The sequence below is a fragment of the Sciurus carolinensis genome, chromosome 12 (assembly GCF_902686445.1).
Source record: "Sciurus carolinensis chromosome 12, mSciCar1.2, whole genome shotgun sequence".
Taxonomy (NCBI): Eukaryota; Metazoa; Chordata; class Mammalia; order Rodentia; family Sciuridae; genus Sciurus; species Sciurus carolinensis.
Genome location: NC_062224.1, coordinates 88,824,717 through 88,852,710, shown reverse-complemented (window position 1 = coordinate 88,852,710; position 27,994 = coordinate 88,824,717). Strand labels below are relative to the sequence as shown.

At 33.6% G+C, this 27,994-nt stretch overlaps 1 protein-coding gene across 4 annotated transcripts in view; it reads left to right on the top strand.

Annotated features, from left to right (window-relative positions):
* Nek7 (NIMA related kinase 7) overlaps window positions 1-27,994 on the top strand; it is a 141,516-nt gene that overhangs the window by 43,496 nt on the left and 70,026 nt on the right. For all 4 annotated transcript variants that reach the window (XM_047520724.1, XM_047520720.1, XM_047520719.1 and 1 more), the window contains one exon: window positions 16,513-16,597. In XM_047520724.1, the coding sequence (XP_047376680.1) occupies window positions 16,541-16,597 (57 nt within the window). In that variant the 5' untranslated portion in view covers window positions 16,513-16,540. The remainder of the gene's footprint in view (window positions 1-16,512; window positions 16,598-27,994) is intronic.

Genomic DNA, 27,994 nt, shown 5'->3' with positions numbered 1-27,994 from the left:
ATCAAAAAAAGCTCTACAAGTGATCCTGATAACCAATCAGGATGAGTTCTGCTCATTCAGAGTATATACTCAGGATTATTTTTGTTCAAAATGATATATTACAAAATAACTCTTATTCATGCTTAAGTTACTGAATTTGCTGTGGGTGTAACAGACTAATGTATTGTTAATAACTTGAGGACAAATATTTTACTCATGTCATATGCTGCAAATATTTTTTTGGCTTTCTTTTATAGATCCTCAGGTCCAGTCTTAGATTCAAGTTAATCTTTTATCTAATAGTGTTGTATGGAATCTTTTTCTTAGGTTTGTTAAGTCAGAGAAACATAGTGAAAGGGTAAATAAAAAGGCAGCTACTGTAGTTTCTTTTTTTCTCCCTAGAGACATTATAAAAAGTAGTTTTTTTTGTATTAGAAATATGAAACAGAAATCTGTAGAAAGAGGGTGATGCCATTTTTTTTTTGCATATTATGTTTTAATAGATTTAGGAGATTGGAAGGTAGACAACACAACTCAGGACCACATATTATTATTACACAATTTACCTGTCTAGAATTTGGAATTTGCTGAAATAAAACAAAAATTACGATGTGGAATATTTTTTGAAAGTATCTACTTTTTAAATTGTTGAGTTCTATTAGCATGACCTACTGACTTGCAGTTTTAAGTAAGAAAAAAAACAAATGAACTTTTAGTCTCAGAATTAAGCTTCAAATAAGATGATCAAAATAGTAGGTCACAAAGAGTTTGTATTAGGTAAATTGGGAAGTGAGTTACAGTAATTGCCTCAACACTGATTTCAATAAAAAATGAGTGTATATGGGAAGTGAATAGTTGAATGATGTGTGTTCAATTAGTTTTTGGGTCAGCAGTCCCCTGATTAATCTAAAGATTCTGTTTCATGTGCTACAAGCCTTTTTAAGGCTCTTAACATATTGATGTATGTTAAGGAAGAAGATAAAATTGAACCAGCAGGTGTCAGCAAGAACCATAATAAAAACATTAGACTTGATTGTTGCAACTTTAATTTTGTTACTTTTTAGTGATGCTTCAATCTAAAACAACTTTGAAATGATGGGTTCATAGACACTTATGTGCATTCTAATGCAGATACTTCTTTCTCACTATGTTACCCTAATGGGAAATGATCAAATGTTTTAGAGAACATGTCTGAAATACAGCAACAGTTTTAAAAAGATTTAGTTCAAAGAAGATATTTGCCAAGTGCTATGAACTTCTTATTTCAGTGCCTTGAAAGAAATTCTCCATAAATTATGCTTTATTAAAAAAGCTTATTTAAGTTTATTCTGTTTATCTGTTTTACTTTCTTCAATATTTCATTGTTATTGATTAGTTAATAATCACAAATAAGAATTAGTGGTGCATAAACAACTGCCTGCATCATGAAAATATAGTACCTTTATGCTTTCATTGTGCTATTAGCCATTTTACATTAAGCCCATTATATTCATTGCATAGTCAAGGACAGATCATGTTTACTTTTCCACAAAATTGAAAGGATAATTATTTCTTTATCAATTTTTATTAGAAATTCTATCACTAATTTCCTTTTTTCTCACTTGAGGTATTGATAAAAATTCAAACCCAGTAGACAAATAAGGTATCTGATCTTTAGTGATGATCTTATTATGGTAGCAAATAGTGAATAAGGGGAACATTGTTGAGACCACAAGGAAGGTGTGTGATGATGCAGGATGACTGGAAGTAATTTCATTATCTGTTTTATTTCCTGTCATACCAAATAAAGGTCTTCTCTTTTAAATACATTTTTAATAGATTTCATAACGCCCAGCACTGAGTCTTACACATATATTCAAGTGAAATGAAAACATGTGAACCTGTATGCAAACATTTTTAATGGCTTTATTCATAATTCCCCCCAAATTAGAAACAAGGCAGATGCCCTTCAGTCGAATACAACAAATAAAGAATGGCATGTCCATTCCGTGGTATATGACTCAGCGGTGAGAATGAACAAACTGTATGTGACAATATAGATGAATCTCAAATGCACCATTCTAAGCAAAGGAACCACACTTGTCATTTGTATGACATTCTAGAAAAGACAAAACTATAGGGACAGAATACAGATCAACAGTTGCCAGGTATTGGACACTGTGAAAGGGACCCAGGAGTTGTGTGGTCTTATGGAACTATTCCATATTTTGAATCTGGTGGTGGTTAACTGATTGTACTTGTCAAACTTACAGAAATCATAAGATTAAAAGTGAAATAAATATATTACTAACCTATGCTAGGAAGTCTGTTAACTTTCAAGCTCCCAACTCAGACCTCTGGGGGTGTTCACCATAGCCGCTTTTTTTTTTTTTTTAAGTAATTTATTTGTCCTGGTTAGTTATATGTGATAGTATAACACACTTGGATACATCATATATAGATGGAGTATAATTTCACATTTTTCTGGTTGTACATGATGTAGAATCCCACCAGTCATATAGTTACATATGTACATAGGGTAATAATGTCTAATTCATTCTGTTCTTCCTATCTCTATACCCTCTCCCTCCCTTCACTCTCCTCTACCTAATCTAAAGTAATTCTGTTATTCCTCCCATTATGAGTGCATCCACATATCAAAGAAAATACTTTGCTTTTGTTTTTTTGCCATTGGCTTATTTCTCTTAGCATGATATTCTCCAGCCCCATCCATTTACTGACAAACGCCAAAATTTCATTGAGTTTTGATAACACTTTGTTTCTCTGTGCCCCAGAGTCTGAAAGAAATGCTGCACAGTCTCTCAGCACCTCAACTGCCCCTCTGCTATCAACACAAAAGAAAAACAACATGCTTAGATGTTGGACTCACTTACCTTAATTTCTTTTATTCCTCCATTCCTGACCATTTAATTCTTCCCTATTTCATTAACTCCGTGCTTTCTTCAAGCATAATTGTCTCTAGGAAGAGGTTTGGTTTGAATGATTATTTTTATTATGAAAATAAATATTGGCTATATCCTTTCTCATGTCCATATCCATTTCAAAACAGTGTTAAGATAATTTTATATTCTTCTCATGCAAAGTACATATACTTAATATATTAGAATATATTAATATGTTCATACTAAAACCATTATGTAAATATTTCATATATCTTTAATCCTGTGCCAAACACTGTGGGGTTTGACAATAAATAAAATAGCAAATTTCCCAACCTATTTGACTTACAGTCTGGCAAGGTAGACAACTTCAATAAACTACCCAATTAACTAATTGACTGTGATTCTGATAGTGATAAGTATCCTTTTAGTACATATAGAATGGAAATTTGAGTCTTGGGTTTTTGCTTCACATTATACTGGGCACATTTTAAAATATTAAGATTTAATAAATATTTGACAGTCTGGTGTTCATTTTATGTATTTGTGTTTTTAGCAGTTGTCATAGTGTTAGAACTTTGTTTCCAGTTTTTCTTTATGATAAATGCTTTTGCAATGTACAGTCTTGTATGTAATTGAAAATTCATTTGCTGATTTTTTTCTTTAGGATAGAATTGTGGGACTAAGAGTACTAAGTAAAAGTATATGAAAAATTCTTGATGTTGCCATTTCTTTAGGAAGATTTTATGTACATGTAACTATTAAATATGATTTAAAAAACATATTTTGATAGGCTTTCAATTGTGTGATTTTCTTTTTTTTTTTTTTTTTTAAGTTTTACACTATTAAAACTTCTTGGTTCCACAGTGGATTGTTTTTATTTAAACTGAGTTTGTCATTTCAATTGACCAATGGTACACATACTGCCATTTTAGAATTGTTCATTCCTGTAGAAACAGGAATGTTGTATTAAAATTCATTTTGTTCAAAATCAGCAATGCTTAATACATTCACTTTAAGGACCTTCACATTCCCATCAACTTTAATAACACATTTATGTGTTTCATAATTTTTGAGTTTTAAAGAAATACTCTATATCTAAAGATACCCTAAAAATGCTCTGAGTTTCAAATCCATTTTCCACTCAATAAAATAATATTAGCATCATGACTGATTAGAAAATGTTTTCATTCAATCAGACATTTAATATTTTTTCATATAAAAAGACAAGCAAGTATTTTTACAGATAAGGAAGCTAAAACTAGAATTAAAACTTTTACCCATTGTGATTTTTTATTTTAAATTTGTATTTTTTCTTATTGATAGTGTATTTTATGTTTCTTTGTGTTTTATAACAAAATTGAAACAGTACACTTTGCTTTATGAAGAATACTGTGGGGTTAGAATATTCTTTCACTTTCAGTGCTGATTTGATTATTTTATACCCAGATTGTCATTTTTAACTTGTTGCTTGATTGAGAATACTTTGAAAAACTTTTTGCAATGAGTATGAATAAACAGATTCCAGTCTCTAATGTTATAGGAAACTGTGTATTAAAGAACAATGTAGTTATTACTGCTACAATAGAATGAAATATGAAAATCTCATACACAGATCTTTCAGTTAGTAAACTGATTATGTACTTTGAAATCTTCTTTGTATTTTGGGCCATTCCAAACTGGCCATTCTGATTTGTGAAGTGTGTGTACATGTGTTCATTTTTCATCATTTCAGTACGCTTAGTATTTATATGGATTGATAGTGGTCAAACTAATGTATTTTAGGAGACAATTTTAGCATAAGATTGTAGGAAGGATAAGAAATAATCATTTAGCAAGTTAGAGTACTTATTGAAGAATTTTAAATATAACCTATTTTCTGGCAGTAATAGTTTTAACTGAAAGAAATGGAAAACTTTATTATGCTAATGTAGTAGAAATTAATGTTCCTTTTATATTGTATCTTTAAAGTCAAAAATTGTAATTTCAGGGGCTGGGGAGATAGCTCAGTCGGTACAGTGCTTGCCTTGCAAGCATAAGGCCCTGGGTTCGATTCCCAGCACCACCAAAAAAAAAAAAAAAATGTAATTAATTTCAGAGTTATAGAAAAAAATTACAACAATAGAACAAAAAATCCATATAATCTTTCACTTGAGTTCACTCATGTTGATTTGTCATATATGTATAATAATAAAAAGTTTAAATGAATCACTTGAGATTGAGTTGTAGGTGTTATTTCCCTTTTACTCCTAAATAACTCATGATGTTAATTTCAGAAAACAAGGATATTTTCTTATGTAATCCAGTTCAATTTAAAAAATCTGGAACTTAACATCGTCATATTTCTAATGTATAGACCTTAATCAAATTTTATTCATTCACATTAACCAGAATGACCTTTATCCGAAAAAAAAAAAAAAAAACTTGGATTTTTCCTTGCATTAGGTGTTTTCTTTTGACTTCTTGTAGCTTGGAACAGTTTTTCAGTATATCTTTGCCTTTTAAGGCAGTGACAGTTTAGAAGAACATAGGCCAGTTAGTTGTTTTATAGCTGCCTTTAAATTAGTTTTAGCAGATATTTACTCATTGTTAAATATGGGTTTTGTGACAACGGGTATATGCAAAAATTGCTCGGTGTTAGTAATGATCACAGAAATACAAATTGAAACCACAGTGAGATCATTTCACAGCAGTTGGAATGGTGGTTATCAAAGATAATAAGATGAGGATGGGGAGGAAAGAGAACCCTTGGGCACTAATGGTAGGAATATAAGTTAGTACAGTCATTTTGGGAAGGTTCTTCAAAAAATTAAAACTAAAATCACTAGGGGATCTAGCATTCCTACTACTGGATATATTTCCAAAGGAAATGAAATCAGTGTGTCCAAGTGATCTTTATCCTCCCATGTTTATTACAGCTTGATTCACAGTAGTGGAGATAATAGAATCAAGCTCTGTGTGAACAGATAAATGTATAAAGAAAATATCGTACATACACATTGGTATACTATTCAGGCTTTCCAAAGAAGGGAGTTTTGTCATTTATGACAACCTAGATGAACTGGAATACATTATGTTAAGTGAAATAAGTCAGGAACAGAAAGATAAATACTGTTGCATAATCTCATTTATATATAGAATTTTAAAATGTTGAATTTAGAGAAGTAGACTAGAATGGTGGTTGCCAGAGGCAGGAATGGTTGTGGGGATTGGGGAGATGTTGGTCAGAGGTTACAGAATTTCAGTTAGACAGGAAGAATCAGTTCTTCTATACTGCTACTATCTACTATAGTACTTCTATACTACTATATCTGTAGTATAACAAGGCCATTATAGTTAATAGCAACTTATTGTGTTCTTGGAGATCACTGAGAGAATTTGGGTGTTTCACTACACAAAAATAAATGTGTGAGACAGTGTATGTCAATTAGTTCAATTTAGCTATTCCACAACATACAATATTTCAGAGTACCATAGTGCATACAATAAACATGAAATTTTTATTTGCAAGCTAAATTTAAAATATTTAGAATTGACATTTTGGCAGAAATATTGTTGGAAAGGTATTTTCTTCCAGTCACATCACATGTGGAGGTTTATAACGTCATCGGTATGTCCCATAACTGGTGATGTTTACTTGGATTATGTGGCAAAGTGCTATCTTTCAGGTCCTTTAGTGTGAAATCACTGTTTCCTCTTTGTTATTTGTATTTTTTGGTGAAGAAAATGCTTTTAGACCCTATAAATAATTAGCTTCACTAATTTTGTATCTATTGATGGTTTTTACCTGAATTATTTGTGATGACTAGCAGGTGTTGATTTTAAAATTCCATCATTCTATCTTTATTAGATAGCATTCTTTTGTAAAGAAAACCTGCCTCTTTTCTACTATTCATTTATGTGTTTTATGGACTCCTGGGTTGTTACATTTTCAGTGGGTTATAATCTGATACTTACATATTGTCCAAAAGGTGACCAGGGGGAACCCGTTGAAGCTGACTTTTATATTCCTTTAACGTGTCCCCATTGTTCTTTGAGCATGACATTGTTTTGGCACACAAAATACTTCAAGCTCAGCTCAGACTTTCCCAGCTCCAAAACTGGAACAACCCATTTCTCTAAATGGACTGGATTCCTTTAGGTGAAGAATGACTTTATAAACTGAGATTGGCACTAGGTTAATGTTTTTAACTACAAATGTTGAGATTGGGATGCTCTAGAAACATTCATGATTTTCTTTTGAGATCTGGTAGTTAACCCAGTACTTCTTAAAAACTTACCCATTATAATGCAGAAATGCAAGAATGAACTATTGAGTCTGTCATTTTTTTGTGTGTGTTTTCTGATAAGATTTGTCACTTGCTTGATTGTGGAAATACTGGGTGACTCACTTAAATGGTGACGGGAGGGTGAGGTCAGGAATATTCCTGCTGAATGGTGACTTGTTGCCAAGAACAATATTTAGTTCTGGATTTGAGTATTCAGAATCTGCCAAGTATCAGTCACCCTAAAATTTCCATTATGTTCTTTCATTTATAGGTGTCATTCATATATGTGTGTATGTGTGTGTGTGTGTGTGTGTGTGTGTGTGTGTTTATGTGTGGTGTGATTAATACATATACAAACAACAGTTAAATGAATAACTTCTTTGGGGATGGGGTAGTATGTTTGTTCCTCTTTCTGTTGTCTTCCTCATAAGTTGTAGTAGCCTTGGTCATGAAATGTATCTTACTAATATTCTCAGCAAGTATTTAAATGTTATATTTATCTTTAATAATGACCATTTTATGAATAACTTTGAAGACTGAGGAAAAAAATCATCCAAATTCTGAGAAAGCAAATATAAAAACTTATTCTGAAACTTTTTGAAATTTCTCTTCAGATTTATATGCACAGTTTCATATCTAAGATTTCTACTGCATCAAAAAACTGAAAAATACAATGGAATTTTCAAACTATACATTTGAAAACAAAACATTATAGTCCTATTTAATGAAAAGAATCTATGGGTGCCCTTTGTTGATGAAATTGAATTTAAGTTTTAAATTCAGTTAGAAATTTAATCTTAACAATTCAGATTGACTAGTCTTTGTATCCCTCTTTGGTGTTAAAGAATTTCTTGTTGTAGAATGAAGGAAACATTGTTCTTTAGCTAAATGTTCTTTATTATAATTAAAACTTTTTTCTTTATAAAGGTTCATTATAATATAGGTGATTTATTTTGATGAAAATCATTACCACAAGTAATATTCACTTAATGATTTTTCTTACAGATACCTTTGCAAAATGTAATCTTTTTTCTTTTTCATTCTGTAATTAGGACTATAGAATTACCAATTACTTTGTAATTGGTTAGGAATCAGGTTAGTGCTTTAAAACATACTGGTTATTTCAAATCAATTTCTAGTAAATTTTTAAAGATGAAGTTCACTGATGTCTATACATGTAGAGTAAAACTCATTTTGATTAAGATTTTGGCAAAGGTGAATGCATTGGTTGTACTCTTTCCACTGAAATTATATTCTCAAAAAAATATACACGTAGCTTGGTTTTATTTTCTAATTATCTCAGGGTGTTATTTTCAGAATTTGCTAAGTTAAATATGGAAACTAGGAAAGGTATTTTTTCAGTGTTTAGATTTAGATGGTTGCCAAGTACAATGTCATTGAACACTATTATTAATTGATACAATGTTTTGCTTAATTTTCCTATTTCCACATGAATAATTAAAAAATAGTTCACTGACTGACCTGAGTTCTTAAAATTAAATGGTTTTGTTATTGAGTTTTCGTGTCTATTCACAATTCAGATTTCTAAGTTTGTTGGACATGTTGGTGTCCACAAGAATAGGAGAAAGTTGTTTTACTTTAATATGTACTGAGTTTATGGTTATATGTGAAAATGTTTGAGTATTTAGGGGAATTATAATGTATTTAAGAACTATTTACAATCATATCAAAAAGTTTTTGCTAATAAGTAATGGTTCCGGAATATAAAACAGTGTATGGGACTCTATTTCTCCAAAGATTCTACTTGGCAAACTTTGGTTTTTATAAAAGTTGTTGTATATGGTCTTATAATTCACAATTAAGTTTTTCTGTATTGCTTTCCACTTGTACTTTGTCCTTCCTGACACCCATTCTGTTTTTATTTCCCTTCTATTACCTACTTTGGATTGTGATACAAGCATGTGCTATTTCCCCCAAGCTAAAATTTTAGAATCGTTTTTAACTTTTCTATTACCAACTGTACTTAATCCATCACAAGTCCCAAAGCCTTACCAAAAGCAACTCTAAAATCTCTCTGATATTCCTCATTTCCATTCATTTTTCATTCATTTAACAAATGTTTATTAAGTGCTCATTCTGTGCCAGGTACTGGCTGAGGTTCACAGCAGGCAACGAAATGACAGTTTTTGTCCTTTTGTTACTTATGTTATTGCAGAGAAGATACATAAGGAACAAACAAAAAGGACAATTATGAATTGTTAAAATTGTGGCATAGAAACAAAAACAGGTGACATGAAAGATAAAGGGGGTGAGGGAGAGAGTAGTATTAAGTATTAAGTAGTATTTACTTAAGAGAGGGTGGTTAAGGTAAGTTTGATTTGGAGCCAGCCATTCAGGATTCTGGATTTAGAGGATAGCACATACATAGGCCCTGACATTAGAAAGTATTGAGCAGGTTGCAAGAACAGAAGGGAGTTGAGTGCCTTAGAGAGTAGTCGGTGAGAGGGATTGAGCTAATATGGAAAAGGCAGGCAGTAGATTATTTATAGGGTCCTGCAGTATTTGGCAAGGAGTTTGGATTTTATTCAAATAAAAAAGCAGTGGAAGTGTCATGATTTGATTTGTTAAAATATTACTATGGAGAATGAGAGACCAGTTAGTAGATTATTTTAGCAGTTTCAAGTGGAGACACAGTGATAATTCATTTTAAGGTAATATTAGTGGTAGTGGGGAAACAGATGAATCAAGACATATAGTACAAATGACACAGATGAAATATGGGGAGCAGGGGGTTAAGGAAAGTGGAAGACTAAAGGATACATTTTTGACTTTTGTGGAGACCAACTCTTCTTGAAGTGTAGTATACAGGCTTCTGGGGGTAGGGGTCCTTGAGTCCATTTCATGTGGTCTTCAGCATCAAAATGATTTTTGTAATAATACTAAGACATTATTTGCAAAGCTACTGGTATGTTAGCTTGAATCAATGTGGTGGCACCAAACTGCATTATTCTTTGTGTTTTTTACCTGTTGGATACTGGTAATATAAAATGGAAGTTTCATTTAAAAATTCCCTTGAAGGAAGTTGGGAGTGTAACTCAGTGGTAGAGCATTTGCCTGGCATGCATGAGGTCCTGTGCTGGGTCTTCAACACCCTCTGCCCCCCAGAAGTCCTGCATGAAGTGATAAAAGCATATTATTATTAACAAACACCAACCTTGGAGTTTGTATTTTAATGAAGTACAAATGTGATGAAATGGGAAGTGTGTTTAAACTACTATTGCAGCAAATGAGTCATGTCAAGGAAAAGCATTTGTAACCTATATTGAAGAGCAAGCTTATTGAAGAGCAAGCTACTGCTTTCATGGATACCTTTTTTACTTGAGAAAATGACTGACAAATTGTGGTTATTCAGAGAGGTTTTATAAAACAGTTTTAAAGAAGAACCACTGATATTATTGTGCCAATGACAAGATCTGAACTTTTAAAATGAAAATTAGAAGTTTGGAAAACTAGTATTCATCACTGTGTGACATTGACTTGGTATTTAAAGACTTTTATGAGGAGATTAGTGTAATATTAACAGATGCAAATTGTTATATGTTATAAAGAAATGGTCAAAATTTAAAAAAGCTCAGAAACTTAGTAAACTAAATATTTCTAGGTGACCAATGCATGATGCTACAAGTCATACATGAGTAGAAGATCTATTCAAGGGTCAGAGTAGACCACTGGGTTATAAGAGTAAGAAATTTCACTGATATGATTCAGAAGTCCACATTGCAGTTACCCATTAGTGATCTACCATCTGCCAAGTTTGCTATAGTGTCAGAGTATCCACAGTGACATGAATGGCTACTAAAATACTTCTTTTCCAACTATACATTTGTACACAGGCAGACTTTTTACAAACTATAACTCAAGCAGCATATCAGCAGATTCAGTGCAGAAGCTGCTTCTCTCAGGATAGACATAGAAGAACCTTGCAAAATGTAAACCAATGCTTCTATTTTTTTTTAAATGTAGCTATTTTCCTAAGATGCTATATATGTAAATATATAAGGGGTTTATTTTTATTTGCAAACAAATGAGTATGTCTTTAAAATTTGTTCTAATTCCTAATATAAGTGGTATAGATCTATACAATTCATATTAACAAAGGGTTTTAGGATTCTGACGTAAAGAACTCCAGCATCCCAAAAGTTTGAGCATTGTGGGTTTGAACCAACTGAGTAGTGATACATGTAAAGAGAGAAGAAAGAATTAGGTTTTGAAGGGACATGAAAGATTGAATCCTCTATTCGGGTAGAAATGCTGGGTTGGCAGTTGAATGCAGGCATTTGTAGCTGCAAGCCTAAGGCAGATACTTATGGTTGAAATGTACATTTCAGAGTAATTATATATGAATAGTGTTAAAAAGACCTGAAATTGCATGGGATGGTTTGAGATGAGGGTGTAGATTGAAAAAACAAAGAAAGAAAGAAAGAAAAAAAGATTCAAGTCTCAGAAGCATGTATGAGCTTCAGATAGAAAACGGTACTTAAAAGAGTAGCTATAATATAGGGGGAAGGCCAGCCAGATGTGAATCATAGTACATTTTGGCAAGTGGGCTAGTGAGTTGTGTTGAAAGCTGTGGAGAATAACTCAAAGGACCTTGGTGTTGGCCCTTACTGGTTCATCAGGACTGTTGCTGTAACTTGCTTATCTTTTCTTGCTTTCAGTTTTGTCCCCTCTTCCTCCATCTTACTGTTAGAAAGATTATCTTTCATAAAGTCAGCTTTTCTTTCTCTCTTTCTCTCTTAGCTTCTTAAACCTAGCATTAGCTCCCTGCTACCAACTGGATAAACACCATAAAATTTTTTTCATGAATTGACACCTGTCTGTTTTTACTGTCATACTTTTATTTTCCACCAGCCACCAACTTTAATTTGAAATTACCTATATGATATTGTCCAATGCTTTTGGATACTTTGATGTGTTCTTTCTAGAATCCCTGTCTTCTTTGGCTTATGCAGACATTAATTTTTCCTGTTCATTATTTAAAACTCAGTTGCAGGCAGCATCTTCTCTGGGCAGCCTTTTTTTTTTTTTTTTTTGTAGATTTGGTGAATTCTAACTTTTTTTTTTTTTAATTTGATGGTTTTTCTCATCATTGACTTTATACTTTTTTTGTAGCAAGAATTATTTTATGTTTTTGTGACAGGCATGCATGCACTCATTAAATATCCATTTAGCCACCTATATATGCCAGTCATTGCAGATATACCTATAGACACAGGTCCCTGAAACATAGATTTTATAACTTAGAAAACTAAATATATATTTAATATATTTTTAGTATTAAAATGCATTCTTAACATTACCCTATGTAAATTTATGATTACACAAATGGTATGCCTTTACGCCATGTACAGAACAACATGTATCCCATTTGTTTACAATAAAAAAAATGCATTCTTCATTTATGCAGGATTAAATAGCATTAAGAATACAATACACATGGAACCATTTTAGGTATTACACAAAGAAAATTTTGTTATTATATTTAATAAGTTTACATTCAACATGAGAATTTTACACAGATTTTTATTTTCTAAGTAGAGGCTCTTTGATCTCATATCTGGGATGCTATAGAAATGATTTCTCAGTTATGCAGATAGTTAGATTATGTCACTTTAGGTTTCTTAATGTTCTGTGTTTCTTTAACTTCTTATAATTTTCGTGTACCTATTGTCATATATTAGTAGGTATGTTAAAACCACACAGATGCAGCACAGAATTTTTGTGTTCCTGGTATCAGTCAAGTTGTGGGATATTTTAAAATGTTACACAAAACATTTCATGATTAAATAAGTTAAATAAAATATTTTTAAAAACTGCCGGTCTGGCCAGGTGAGGTGGTGCACACCTATAATACCAGTGGCTCAGGAGGCTGAGGCAGGAGGATTGTGAGTTCAAAGCCAGCCTCAGCAAAAGTGAGCAACTCAGTGAGACCCTGTCCCTAAATATACAAAATAGGGCTGGGGATGTGACTCAGTGGTCAAGTGCCCCTAAGTTCGATTCCTGGTACCACCACCAAATTAAAAAGAAAAAAAAAAAATTGCAGGTCTGCTTGTATCATTTAGTATATTTACTACGAGTTTCTAAGAGAGAGTCATATATCATGGAAGTCTTTCACCAAGACTGTGAGTGTTTTTTGAAACTATCTGTGAATATCATAAGTGAAATGCTGATTTTAATTTTGATTTCATTAATAAAGTTGATTTACTACTATGATTCTCCTTCACACTGCTTCCTTCCTTGAATGCAATGCTGTTGTGTTAGCTTTTCATTGCTATGACAAAGTATCTTAGAAAATCAACTTAAAGGAGGGAAGATTCATGTGGCTCACTGTTTCAGAGTTTTCAGTCATTGGTCACTTTGCCTCTTCACTTTGGGCCTTTGGTGGGGAGCACATGGTGGAGGAGTTGGGATGGAGGTAGACTCTGGGGACTGGATATACTACCCGTCCAGGGCAAACTTCAGTGACCTGCTTCCTTCACTTAGTCTCCCCCTCCTGTGGCTTCCATTGCCTTCCAATATTCCACTCAATTGTGAACATATTAATAGATTAATCAATTGATTAAGTTACAGCCCTCATACTTAAATCACTTCTCAAGCCTCACTTCTAAACATTGCTGCATTGGGGATGAGAACTTCAACACATGAGCCTTTGGGGATGCATTTCATATCCTTACCAAAAACAACTATATAAAATCAATTCCAAACATATATAAAAATGATTATGTATCATACCCAAGTAGTTCATCCCCAAAGTGAATACTGTTTTTTCCTCTGCGGTTTTTACTGTTGCATTATAGTTGTGAATAATGGTGGGATTTGTTGTTGCATGTTAGTACATTTACAAAATATAACAATATAATTTGGCCTATGTCCCTCCACGGCACTTACCCTTCCTTCTCCCTCACCACTCCCTTGTCCGTTTATTCTGTTGATTATCCTTTTCATATGATCACCCCCCACCTCTGGCACCTTTTCTTTTTTCTCTCCAGTGTCCACAAGTGGGAGAAAACATAAGACCTGTGACCTTCTGAGTTTGGCTTATTTCACTTAACGAAATGGTTTCATGTTCTGTTCATTTTCCTGCAAATGAAATAATTTCAAAAAATGAATACTGGTTTAACATTCAAAAATCAACGTAATTCAACATGTAACAAACTGAAGTAGAAAATCATATTCATCTCAGACACACAAAAAGCATTTGACAAAAATCTAACATCTTTTTATGGACATTTTCAGCAAAGAATAGAAGGGAATTGTCAACCTGATGAATCAGGACATCTATGTGAAATGTAAACCAAAATTATACCTAATGGTAGGAGACTGAATTCTTATCCCCTAAGATGAGGGACATAAACAGGATGTCTACTTTTCTATTCATTGTACTGGAAGTTCTTGCCATTGCAGTAAAGCAAGAATCAATTGAAGAAGCCACTTGAACGAAGAAAGTGGGAAGATAAAGGGTCAATGCACAGAAATTGGTTGTATTTCTATACACTAACAATAATTAGAAAATTGAGAACAATTCACAATATGCAACAGTATTAAAAATATAAAACACTTAGGAAGTAATCTGGAAAAAGATGTGAAAGATGAGTATATTGAAAGTGAAAATTATTTTGAAAGAAACTAAACTTAAAATGAGATAGTTTTTGAGTTCAAAGATTTGATATTAAGATTTCATTTCTCCCCAAATTGATTTATAGTCAGTATACCTCAATCAAAATCCCAAGTAATTTTTTTATGGAAATAAGTCTGAATCTAAAGGTAATATTAAGATCAGATATGTGATTAAGCAGATATCAATACTTCATAATAAAGCTACAGTAATTGATACTATAATTGTATAGAATAGTAGTAATATTCATATTGCTCTGTATTTGGATAGTATACCCTTATAGTGTAGTATGGGTATTAGCAGAGATAAGTATAGACCATTGGAACAAAAGAGACGACTGAGACAGATGTACATAATCTTCCTGCAGATCTTCAGATTCTCATATCTCTTACATAAAATAGGATGTATGTATTTAAAGTTCCTTACATATTGGCACATAGTTTGACATACATTCTCTTATATACTTTAAATCATCTCTAGATTACTGATATCTAATACAATGTAAATGCTATGTAAGTGTTATTAAGGAATAATAAGGAAAAAGCATCTGTACAGGTTTAATACAGACACAAACTTGTTTATGGAGGGCCATCTCTGTGTGTGTATTCAGAGTCACTTGATGTGTGACACAGATGACAGAGCACTGTAGTGTGGCAATGGGTAATGTTTTCAATATATGACTTGAGTCATTTGGGTATCTATAAGGAAAAACAAATTCTGACTTTTCCTCATAAAAAATTTTAATTCCAATTGGATCGTAGATCTGAATATGAAAGATAAAACACAAGCTTTTATTAGTAAATAATATAAGGGTTGTAGAGGAGGGAAATAATTCATAAATAGTACAAAAATATTGATCATTAAAGAAAACTGATTTCTTAAGAATACATTAAAATGAATTTCTGTTCATTGGTTAATTGAAGGACACCATTGGCAAGGTTTTAAAAAGACAAGTCATAGGATAGTAGAAGATATTTGCAATATAACTAACCCATATTCAGAATATTTTCATTGCTTTGAAAAAAATGCAGTGAAGTTGTGTTTTGTTTTCTTTATCAGTTAATTCTATTTAGAGGGCCCCTATTTTTTAGTAATAGCATTTAAAAAGTGCCTAAAAACACTTGCTGTTGAGGAGAGTTCACACAAAGTAACTCCTGGATTCTGATTGTTTTGAAGAGGTACTTGACACATATTGGTCTTCAGCATAGGTTTACAGAATTAATGGATGAATATTTTATAATTATAAACAAAGTATGCATAAAAGACTAAACACTGTCATATAAGGACTAGTATTGTAAGTTTACACCTAAAAATCACGGTAAGCAGTACAAATTAATAGAAGAATAAAAGTACTGAAAGTCCTAATGTTTTTAGAATATAAAGATTAGGTGCATTATTAGGGATATCAGATATTGAGCATAATTATAGCGAGCTTAGCATGATAATTGTCATAATGTGTGGGGTAAAGGGAAGTGTCACTGATTTATAAGGTAGATTGGAGAGGAAAGAATTTCATTTCAAGAAATATATTTTCTAAACACATACTACTTCAGAGAAGTGGATGTTGTTGAGACTGAATATTTGAGCTAAACAGCTTGGATTTAGCAAATGGCAGAAATAAGAATACAGGGTACCTTAATTTTTGAAGCATTATATGAATCTCTCATTTGAATGCATGTGTCAGGCATATGATTACATGAATTCGTAATGATCACATTATTTAAATTTCAACTTTGTACATTTTTTTCAGAGTTCTGAAATTCCTGTTGCTTCAGACAATGGATGAGCAATCACAAGGAATGCAAGGGCCACCTGTTCCTCAGTTCCAACCGCAGGTAATTTACTCTAATTACATGGACATATGTATACATATCTACATTAAATATGTATGAAGAATAGAATGGTGTATTGAATTGACAGTTCATTTAGGAAGTAAAGTAGCCCAAAATGCTAACTTTGAATTTCTAAGTTTTAGTCAGAATTATTTGCCTAAAAAAATGTATTATAATGCTTTCTTCCCATGTACATATGGGAACACCCAAGAGCAGTTTTATTGTTACCTTTATTTGAATGACCTATAGGCTTCAAGTATTGCTAGTGGGCATGGGGGTTGGGGGGGTGGGAAGTGAGACTGTGTCTGGGGAGTGCCGTTTTACCCGTTTCTGCTTTGGTGATGATTTGCCTTGCCTACAACTTTATTGTTTTTCTCTCTGTGAATAGTAGTAATTTATTTCTTTTTTTAAGTAGTTCCTTGTTTCTTGTAAAATGGAAAGAATATTTCAGTAACAAATATGTATGTACTATTGAAATTTACTATTTGTTACTAATGCTTGTCATAAAGCTCAGTATGTAATAACACATTTAAAATAAGAAACATCAATGTGTGGGGCTAGAACATCATTTTTATCGTTGTCCTTCATAAAGACTATTTTTCAGCTTGGTGTTGAAGGTATTCTGCATTAGGTCTCAATGTACTCCCCTGGTCTTGCCCTGGTTTTTGCTCCGATAGTATTTCTGACAATGTTTGAGGAATTGATAGATGCTCTCTCAAATACGATCTGTAGTCAAATAGGTTGAGAAATTGGGGGTAAACAGTCACTTATGTCAGTCTCCTTAGACCCTTCCTGTACAGATGTTCATTGAGATTTCAAAGAGAGTGATATAGGGTGTAGTGGTTTCCAGTCTGATCTATGGAATCCTTTTCTTTCAGTGCATCTATTGACTTCTCCCAGAAGTACAGTTCAGAAAACACTGCCTAAAAAAGCTATCGTTTCTGGTTCTTTGATGTTTCTCATTTTACAACTTCCATCTTCCCCTCCAACTTTTGAAATCCTGTGTATCTTTCAAGGACCATCTAAAATGCCACTTCTCCCGGAAGACTTTATCTGATCTGAATGTGTTTTTTCCGTTGGATACTTGATGGTTATTCTTTGCATCTCTTCCCGTATTTTTGACACCTTCTTGTCTTTTTTTATGGGCATTTTCCTTACCTCTTATGTTAGGTTTATAATCTCTGTGAGGGAAAGGGACTGTGTTTCCTTGCATGCCCCTATATGATACTTACATTTCTCACATGTAGCAAGGGCTTAGTAAGAATATATAATTGAAACTAACTGGGAACTCCTTAAAATTAAATGTTTAAATTAAACCTTTACTTAATTGCACTTTCAGGTAACATTTCTTTGTTATACCAACGTGAATTCTCTGAATTGAATTGAGACCCTTTACCTTAAAGTTAAGTCCAATGTTTTAATATCAAGAAGATTGTTTTTCTTAAATTTACCATCTATATTTTGTGTAATGGTCATCAGTTTTGTTATCAAGTTTATGATAACCTGTATCCACTAGATAACAGCATGATCTTGGTGCTAGTTTTATACACATATGCTCTCTGTTGTTTTGTATTAAATGGCTTCTAGTGAAGACAATAAAAGAACACCTCTAAAAATTAGGTAGTTCATTTTATGATTTTGAAACTCACCGTTTTGAACAGTGCTGTTTCAAAGAAAAAAAAAAAAAAGCTCTTTCATTTTTGCCTCTTACTCTCTCACCTACCAGGAGAGGTTGAAGTGGCAGTAGGAAGCAAAAATGAAAATAATTGTTTTCTTATTAGACTAGGCTGCCACACAGTATAAATTTCAAAATTATAGACATGGTTCTGCTTTTCTTTTCACACTGTTCCTTTCCTTTGTACCTCCTGCTGCTTCTCCTGTGTGGGGGGACCTCTTTCCCTGCTGGAAACAGGCATGTGTCATCCCAAGCTCTAGCAGCCTCGTGGTAAGTGGGGGAAGGGAGAGTACCCCCACCTCAACCCCCTGCCCTGCTCTGCCTTCAGACTGATGGTGTGAGACAGTGAAAGAAAGAGAGATTACCTGACAGGAGCTTATGGGAGTTATTGCTTATTAAGTCTTTGAAAAATGTTTCTGCTCTCAGTGGCATTATTTTACAAGACTGGGAAAGGACAGCCTCTGCTCCAGGTTGACAACCTCCTTTTGTTTTGTTCCACACCATTGGCCTGAGTAATGGGGGTGATGTGGCAACATATGGTTAGCCCAGTGACTTCCTTCACTTTTGTAATGCTAATGTAAGTCTGGACACAAACAGAAAACTAAGAAAGTCAGCTTTCTAAGTGTCAAATAACAACGCCCTGTTATTATGATGAGGGATGTATATTCTCAGTATATCCTTTCTTTTTCTTGTTTCTAGATGAATAATCTGACCCTATGTTGCATAATATGTGGTCTCATTTTTAGTATAGTATGAATCCCTCTTTAAGTTTTAGAATGTGAAATTTATGTGTCTTTGTTTTTGCATTACTTTCATTCTCTTGATCTTAGGGGAAATTGTTTTCCTATTGGCTCTCCTCCCCATCCTTCTTCCTACCTTGAGTCCTAATTAAGTTAGAGGGTACCAAAAGGATATTTTGGCAAGATTCTCATCCTCAATATCTTCCTTCCCTCTATACTACTGTGGAACAATAAATTTAGCTTCTTTTAAAAATTTATATTTGTATAATAGATAGTGATGAAGAAATAACAAAACATTTAATTTTTACTGTAAGACTAAACAATGGAAGTTTAAAATATTTACAGTACGAGTCACAAAATTGAGTATTTTTGATTTCTGCTTATTGCGTGAAGCAGGCTGTTACTTTCACTTTTTTATCACTAAGTTAAATATAAAACAATTATTACCAGAGTTCAATTCTATGACTTTCTGGGAAGATTAATTGTGATTATAATAATGATTAGAGGCTTAGGTTATGGTTTTTTTTGTTTTGTTTTGTTTGGATAAATTTGAAAATATCCTAATACTTTGGCTACCTGTGAAAGAAGGAAGACAATACAGATCTACAGATAGAAAACTAAACAGTCTTTTATTTTTATGACTTAGAAAGTATTAGAATTTTAGAGTTTTCTAACTCAACCGGGAAGTCAGATTGATCATTTCTTTAAGTTTCATGACAGTGCAAACTGTCTTCCATTTATGATTTTGCATTTCCGTGAAGTAAGCATGAAGAGAGGTGATAAGGTGTACCTCGTAGCATGATCAGAGTAGTAACCTAGGTTCACTGTGGGCCAGGGGAAAGGTAGACCCATTGGACTCTATCAAGTGGGTAAGATTTTTGCACACAATCTGTATTACCTTCCTCTCCCTCAAGTTTATCTTCCAGATTTTTCTTTGGGCAATAAGGATCATTTACCTTGCTTCTTTTGATAAACTGTTTGTATATAGGTATTTTGTCATACGATGTTGAATAGAGAGCTTCTGTATTTGGAAGTTTTTATAAAAAGTAGATGTTAATTCTTATAATAGTTCATACTTCATTGATGTGGGTGCAAGAGAATAAGCAGTAGCTGTTTTGAAGAAAGAAAATTATGGCTATAGTTTAAATTGATGGCCATAAATCTTAAGTAAAGTCTGATGCTTCTCAGCAATCATGTCCTTAGTCCTTTCACTTCCTACACTCCTCACTCTCAGGTCTTCTATTTTTTAAGCCCCAGCATGTCCTTGCCCAACCTCACTTTCAGTTGATACCCATATTTCCTATTTCACTGAAACGACTGAAGCTATCAGAAAAGAACTTCCACATCCTCCTTCCAGTATCTGTACTCATGTAGTCTCCCTTGGTTGCTATCAAATGAACTGAACATATGGCTCACAAAGGCCAACCCTCCCAGTAGCCCCAGATCCCATTTCTCCCACTGAGATTAGCTTCTTCTACTGTGCTCTTATTTCTTCAGTCTAAACAGCAAAAACAGAGGAAAAATTCCCAAACAGTCCTTGAAGTTTCTCTTCTCATTAGTTCCTAACCCATTTGTCTACTCCCCTTTATGGCAGATTTCTAGAAAGAGTTATCTATAGTTCTCTTTCACATTTCTCCTTTCTCAAGTTTACTCCAGTTAAGCATGCTCCCTCCTGTGCCCTCTAAATTTACTGCTCTTTTCAAAATTCTGTCACTTCATGCCTCTTAGTCTCAGACCAGTTTTCAGACCTTATCATAATGTCAGCTTTATTGAATTGTACTCTCTTCTTGAAACCATTCTTTTATCTGGCTTCCAGGGATCTTGTTTTCCTCTTGTCTTTTGGCCCTCCTTTGTTGATGTCTCCTCATCCTCCAGAATCTCTTACCAGTGAAGTGTCCCAGAACTTGTTCTTGGACTTGCTCTCTGTCCATCTGTACCACTTACTTGCTGATCTCTTCCAGTCTCATGCTTGTTCTGGAGACTCTAAAAGTCAACTTGACCTGGACCTTTGTCTCTTCCAAACTTACACCCAGTTGCCTACTTGACATTAAACTTGCCTACCTTAACCCTAGTGTGTGTAAAACTGAACTCTAAATATTTTCCCCCAAACTGTGCTAGCCCTTGTCTTCTCTATCGCAGTTGGTGGCAAGTCCATCCTTCTCGTTTCTGAGACTAACACTCCAGAGCTAAGCCTGACTTCCTCCTGTTTCTCTCACCTCACATTTAGTTTAGCAGATACCATAAGCTCTCTTTTTAAAATATGTTTAGAATTGGCACACTTCTTACCGCCTCTTTTGCTACCACCTAGTTGAGGTTTAATTTCTATCTGCTGCATTGCAGTAGCTTCCTAATTGGTCTCTTTGCTTCTACCCTTGTGCCCTTCCTTCCCTGTCCATCGTTTCCACCACAGCAGTCAATGACCCTTATGAAATTTCAGTCAAACTGTGTTTTGTTTAAAGCCTTCTGGCATTTTCCTATCAGCTTGCTCACTCATCTTCTTCAAGTATATATTTAAACATCACCTTCTTTTTTTACTTGGTGAAAATGGGATCATCCTTTGATTTTTTTTTTTTTTTTTTTTTTCACCAAGTGAAAAATCGAATCATCCTTCCCACCTGGAATGCCTTCCCTGTCCTATTTCTTTTTCCGTAGAATGGAAAAAAAAATCCTCATCACTTTTCATTTTGCTCACTATTTGTTTTAGAGTATAAGATCTATCCGTGGATCCCAGAATTGGTACACATAGTGCCGTTGAATGAATACTTTGGTTTCAAATAATCTCATCCTTTTGTTTTCAAGGAATACCTTTTAAATATTAAAATATGTAAATATTTTAAGTTTTCTCTTTCATAATAACATGTAAAAACCCATTCCATTCTCTTCTGTATTGAACTCCCTCACCACCGTGGTTTAACTAGAACCCACCTCTTTCCCCCTATGACACTGCTTCCCCTGTAAACCTCTCAAGAGGAGGCTTACTCTTCCATATGTTTATACCCCAAAGCTAGGAGACAGGAACACCAACCTTCTCTGTCCACAGTGCCTCTTCCAGACCACTGCTTATTTGTCTAGGGGTTGGAGGGAAGGGTGGGAACTGCAGCTTTGAGGTTCATGCTGTTATCTTCTGATCTCATTGCCCCTCACAGTAGTTGAAAACCTGATTACCATGCTCAGTCTTAATATCTTCACCCTGGGTAGTAAAATTGCTGCTACTACCAGTACCTACTTACTACTGAGGTCTTGCAAAGTACCTACCCTGTGCTTGGTCCTTTCAGTACATTGTTTCATCTAATTCTAACAGTACCTTGTAAGGCATTATTTTTCACATCTTACAAGTGAGGAGATTGAGGCTCAAAATCATGGACTAACTTGCCCTTGGTCACAGAGCTAGTAACTGGTGGTGCTGGGATTTGACCCAGAGCAGTCTGAATCCAAGTCAGGTATTCTTTAACTTTTATAAAATTCCTCAAATGCTCCCTATCAATCTCAATACCTCATTACTGTGGCTCTTAATATTTTTATATATACCTCAAAATTTGTCTTCAAAGTGAAATTTATTGTATTCTGCTCATGGTTGAACTTTTGTTTGTGATTATTTCGACCATCTATATAGTTGCTTAACCTAGAAACAAGGGAATTTCATCTTTCATGTTTAGGCAATTTCCATATTCTCTTGATTTTACCCTGTAAATAGATAATCTGCTAATTGTCTCTGTCCTGACTTGATAGATTATTATCACTTGATACCTGGATTATTGCAGCAGTGTTGTAACTGATTTCCTCACCTCTTATTTTGCCATTTCTGGTTCATAATCTGTATTGCAGTGAGTTATTTTTCTTAAGTATACATCTTATTATATTCTTTGCCTGATTCCTCTGGCTTCTTATTGCTTTTAGGATGAAGTCTATATTTTTAAAATGTGATTTAGAAGGTCTGCATCATCTGTTCATTTTGTTCTTCCCTATTTTGAGCTTAGATTCAGTCATACCTCGATAGCACAATTTCTTTTATCTTTAAATCTAAGGTGGTAAGGTGATGGTCTCAGGTGGTATTCAAGGAAATTTAGTCACTAATGGCTCATTAGAATGTATATTACTTAGAAAAGTGGCTTTATGATAGAGACCCTAGGGGAAATATCATAGTAGAGGAAATACATAAATTGGAAGATAAAAAAAGATTACTTAGAAAAAAATAATGGTTATGGGTGGTTCCTTACACTAGGGTGCTTATAAGAAGAATGTCTATTCTATACTATTTTGTATATCAATGAATGATAATGTGTAATTTGCATATGTTTGTTGATAGATAATTAAGCTCTAATCGAAAGTTAATTTCTACCTCTTCATCCAAATATTGATAAACTTTATAGTGCTATATAATGTGAATTTCAGTTACTTTAGCATTATTTTAGGAAAAGACAGTGTGGCAATGAGAGTACTAAGGAGGCTGTCACATGAGAAAGGTTTCAAAATATTTAAAGTATGTTTGAGCTATCTTTGAATTTAGATGGATTGTTCACATTTACATGTGTAGGGGTGAGAGCTTCTCATCTATTAAAGGAAGTGCCTTGAGAAATGTAGATGATTTTGAAAAGAATGAGAAGACAGGATTCTCTTGTCTGCTGTCTTGGAATTTCTATTTGAACAGTTCTTTCAGAGTGATGTGGGTAAAGATGAAGCTGACATTAATCAAACTAGCTTTCCAACTTTATTTGGAACTGAGTTAAAAGCTTGAAATACAGTTTTAATAATCACAGTGATTAAATCATTCTGTGTTTGAGGGTGACTTTGACATTTGGGAATAATCCAAAGTCCTTTAGAGCTATATATCTACTTGGTGATTCAAGTAAATAGTCTTGGTATTCTCTTTCTGACCAAAATGAGATGTCCTTAAATGAGACCAATAATTTTCATGTGACTCACAAGCTAGCTCTGATTATAACTTCAAATAGAGCTTCAGGCATATCTTCAGTGGTGAAAATCTTTCTAAATAAGACCCTAGCTTCCCATGTGAACTAAAGAACAATACTGAATTCATGCATTGGTTTATTAGAGGTCAGTGGTGTTTTACATTTAGGATACTTTTATATTTTGTTCTCCTTTTTATTTTTAGCATGTGAATATTATGACATTGCCATACAATTATGGCCATGTTTCACACAGCTTTCTTACTCTTCATGAAACAAGTATTTCTCAAATTTAGGAATTTTGGTAATTATTTTTTCCCACTTACATTTATGTAGAATAAATTTTCCTCTGTTTTCTTCACTGACTCTCATTAAGTGTAGGAATACAAGGGAATAGAAGGAGTCTCTAGTGGGGTTATGATAGGGTGTCCATTTGGGGGTGAGGTGAATACCTGGAACTAGTTTAACCCCACACTAATCTTGAGAACCATTAAATGGGGGAAATGGAACCATGAAGATTTCCCAGGGTGACTGAGCAAAATGAGAAGGAAAGCTGAGGGTGATATCCTGTGGAGCATCAGCATTTGGGGGAAGAACATGCAGAGGAGCTGGAAGCAAACAGGAGGATTCTATCTAGTGTGTAGTTTAGAGCATAAGCTCTGAAGTCTGATTGCTTGGGGTCCAGTTTAGGTTTCCCACTTCTTAGTTATGTGATGAGGACAAGTTATTTAACATCTAATGTCTATTTTTATTTGTTATCAACAAATACAAAGAATAATAGTTTTTATTTCATACAGTTGATATGGAGTTTTTTTCCTGTATGTTGCTTGGCATGTAATTAGCATGTTAAATGTTATTAATGATGGTGATGATGGTGACAACAGGTTGCCATTAGTTGTCTTGGTCCCAGATTTCTCTACCTATTGCTTTTTCCATATCACATTATTTCCTTTCTTATGTTTTTACCTACTGTCTGTCTAAACTGTTTCTCTTGTAGCCTTGTTTCTTCCAGTAAATGGCATCACTATCCTTTCATCCAGATGCTTAAGCCAAAATATTTGAGTCATTCTTGATTTCTTTGTCCTTCAGTCCTCATATTCAGTGTGTTGGCAAATCTCTTGACTCAGATCTCCTGACCTCAAGATCATATCCTGGTTCCTTCTGTCTGGCATTTTGCTGTAACTCCTCAGATCAGGCCCATTACCTTCTGCTTAGTTTCCCAGCTTCCATCTTACTCTGCTTATCCTCCCTCCCAGTTCCTTCTCCATGCCTTTGGAAAGGATGCATCAGAACACAGAACAGTGTTTCCCTGCTGCAAAGCCGAACTCCTTGCTCTTGCTGTCAAAGCTCTGTGTGGTTCTGTCAGAAATTATCTCTTTAACTTCTTTCTTATCACTCTTCCTTGCTCACCACACTCCAGCTGCAGTGTGCTTTTTGCTTTCCATAAACATTTAGCTTATTCCTTTCTTAGGAGATTTTCTCCACCTGTTTGTTCATTCATTCATTCTTTCTCTCTCTTTTTGTATTAGAGATAAATCCAGGTATATAAACAATGAATACTTTGTTTTACACTATTTGAAAATACTTTAAAAATTAAAAAGATTTTTTTTTTTTTTTTCACTACTGGTGACTGGACCCAGGGGCATTTTACCACTGAACCACATACACAAATCTTTTTATTTTGAGACTGGGTCTCACCAAGTTGCCCAGGCTGACCTGGAACTTGAGATCCTTCTCAGTCTTCAGGATAGCTGGAATTATAGGCTGTGCCATTACACCCAGCAATACTTTCTAAGTATACTTATATTCCAGATATCGCATGGGACAAACTTGTACTAAAAATAATTTGTTACTTCTAAAAAATTTGAATTTAATCAGGTCTCCTGTTTTATCTATTTTTATTGATACATTATACATAGTAATAGAATTTGTTTTTTGTCTTTTAATCTCATTGTAAATGTTAGTCAATCTAAAATAACTAACACATCAATCTAGTTTATGTCTCTGCATAATGCTTAAATATGCAGAATAAATAATGGTATATGTTTATTGTCTTTATTTTCTTTGTGTTATATGTTTGTTAAATCCTTCATTATATTTGTGGGATAAATGAATAAATTTTTAACAATCTGTCTTTATCAGTATGTGTCTTTTTCAGTAAGAGGTCTTTTCTCCTATATTCAATTTTATCACATGTAGCTGGTGGTTCTCATGGGGAAATGAGGGAGATGAGAGTGTCTGTCTGTCATTATCTTGCTCATGATAACCTAGGAGAGTTAGTCAGTTAGGTGACATCATTGGAATGTTGTAATTAACATGCTGGGTAATATAATTAATGATGATTAAATGCTACACATGCCAAGGTCTTATAAATGTTTAATTACACATTTTATTTGGTCACTCCTTTTCCTATGCTATAGTGAATTTTTTTCTTTATTGATAAAAAGCTGGTTTTAGTGATTAATGGCAATATTGTTTAAACTGCTATCTCTGACATTTAGGCATTTCTAGGAATAGTTTACTTTTGAAACAGTTAAAGAAATTTTAGAGAGATATATTTTCAAATGGGAGGAAGTACAAATAATTAGGCATGTTGGGTTTTGTCTCTTTTTGGTTTTCAGTAAGGTCAGTAGAAGATAATATGATAGATTTATGTTAGATATTGTCAGGATATTCTGGTTTGAATAGTTTGGAGGTGAGTAATGCATATTTAAAGATTAAAAAATATCACAGTATGAGCATCATTGCTAAAAAAAAAATCGAAGGCCATTTTAAAGATTTGTTGCTTCTAAATTATGGAGAAATTCAATAATATTAATAAAATATGTACTAATTTGTTAAGTAAACAGTGAAGTGAAAATCACCAGGAAAAGATGAGTTTGTGATAATGAAAACCTTATTAATGGTGTTAAATACTGTAATTAATACTGGCTTGTATATTAAATCATTGATAATAATACATCTAGGAATTATCAGGACACAATTTTCTCTCTGGGGAGTCTATTGGGTCCATGATGTGACTTTTCTAATTGCCCCAGAGAGAATTATGTTTTCCTGAATTATCTTAGTGCTCAGTAAATGTCCTGGACTTCAAATTTTAAAGCAAATTAAAGAAATTAATTTTAGTCCTAGGAAATCATTAACTGTTCAAGGTGTCTGTACCTGTGAGAATAGAGCCAGTGGCACACAGAATGGATTTTATTTTAAAATGAAAAGTAGTATTGCGAAGCAAACAGAGACTGACAAGTAGAAGTTAATCCCAGTTACTGTTGTTAGCAAGGTCTTAAGATCACAAAATAGTCATTAATAAGAGCTTAAAAATTTAGGTTATATATAAAGCTTCATTGACTGTAGTATTTACTTAATTGATTTATGATTTTGAATATTTTGTTGCTGATACATATGTGTGTGTGTGTGTGTGTGTGTGTGTGTGTGTGTGTATAATTTGTGTGTTATGTACACATGGCCTCCATGCATGTATGGCTTTCAGAATGAACCCAACTATTATGTATAACTATAATGCTCTAATAAAAAAAAAGGGGGGTACCTTATGCAATTAGAAAGAAAATCAGTAAAGTGGAAGATGAGGATTAGAGAGGAGGAGGAGGTGAGGGAAAGAGGATGTACTGGATAATGGAATTGATCAAATTAAGTGTATGTACAAATACATCACAGTGAATCTCACTGTCATGGATAATGATACTCTACCAATAAAATACATCCTATGTGGAAATGAAAGTGTGAAGTGTTTTAGGAAGTAGGACAGAGATGGGCCATGGCCAGACGTGGAAGAAAGTTTAAAGCTTTTCTGTTTGTTGGTTTGTTTTTCCTGGAAGAAGTGGGAAAAGAGATTCACAGGTTTAGAAGCTAAGAAAAAAACAAAAAGTGAATCCTCATTAATAAAATATATTTTGTTTCCATGTATGTGTGAATAATATTCAGTTGGGATGAACCCAAGTATTATGTGTAACTATAAAGCTCTGATAAGAATAAAATAATAAACATGCTGTGCTAGCTCTGGGTTACTGTTTCTCCATCAGAGGAAGGTGTCCCACCTGGTCCCAGCTCTCTCTCAAGA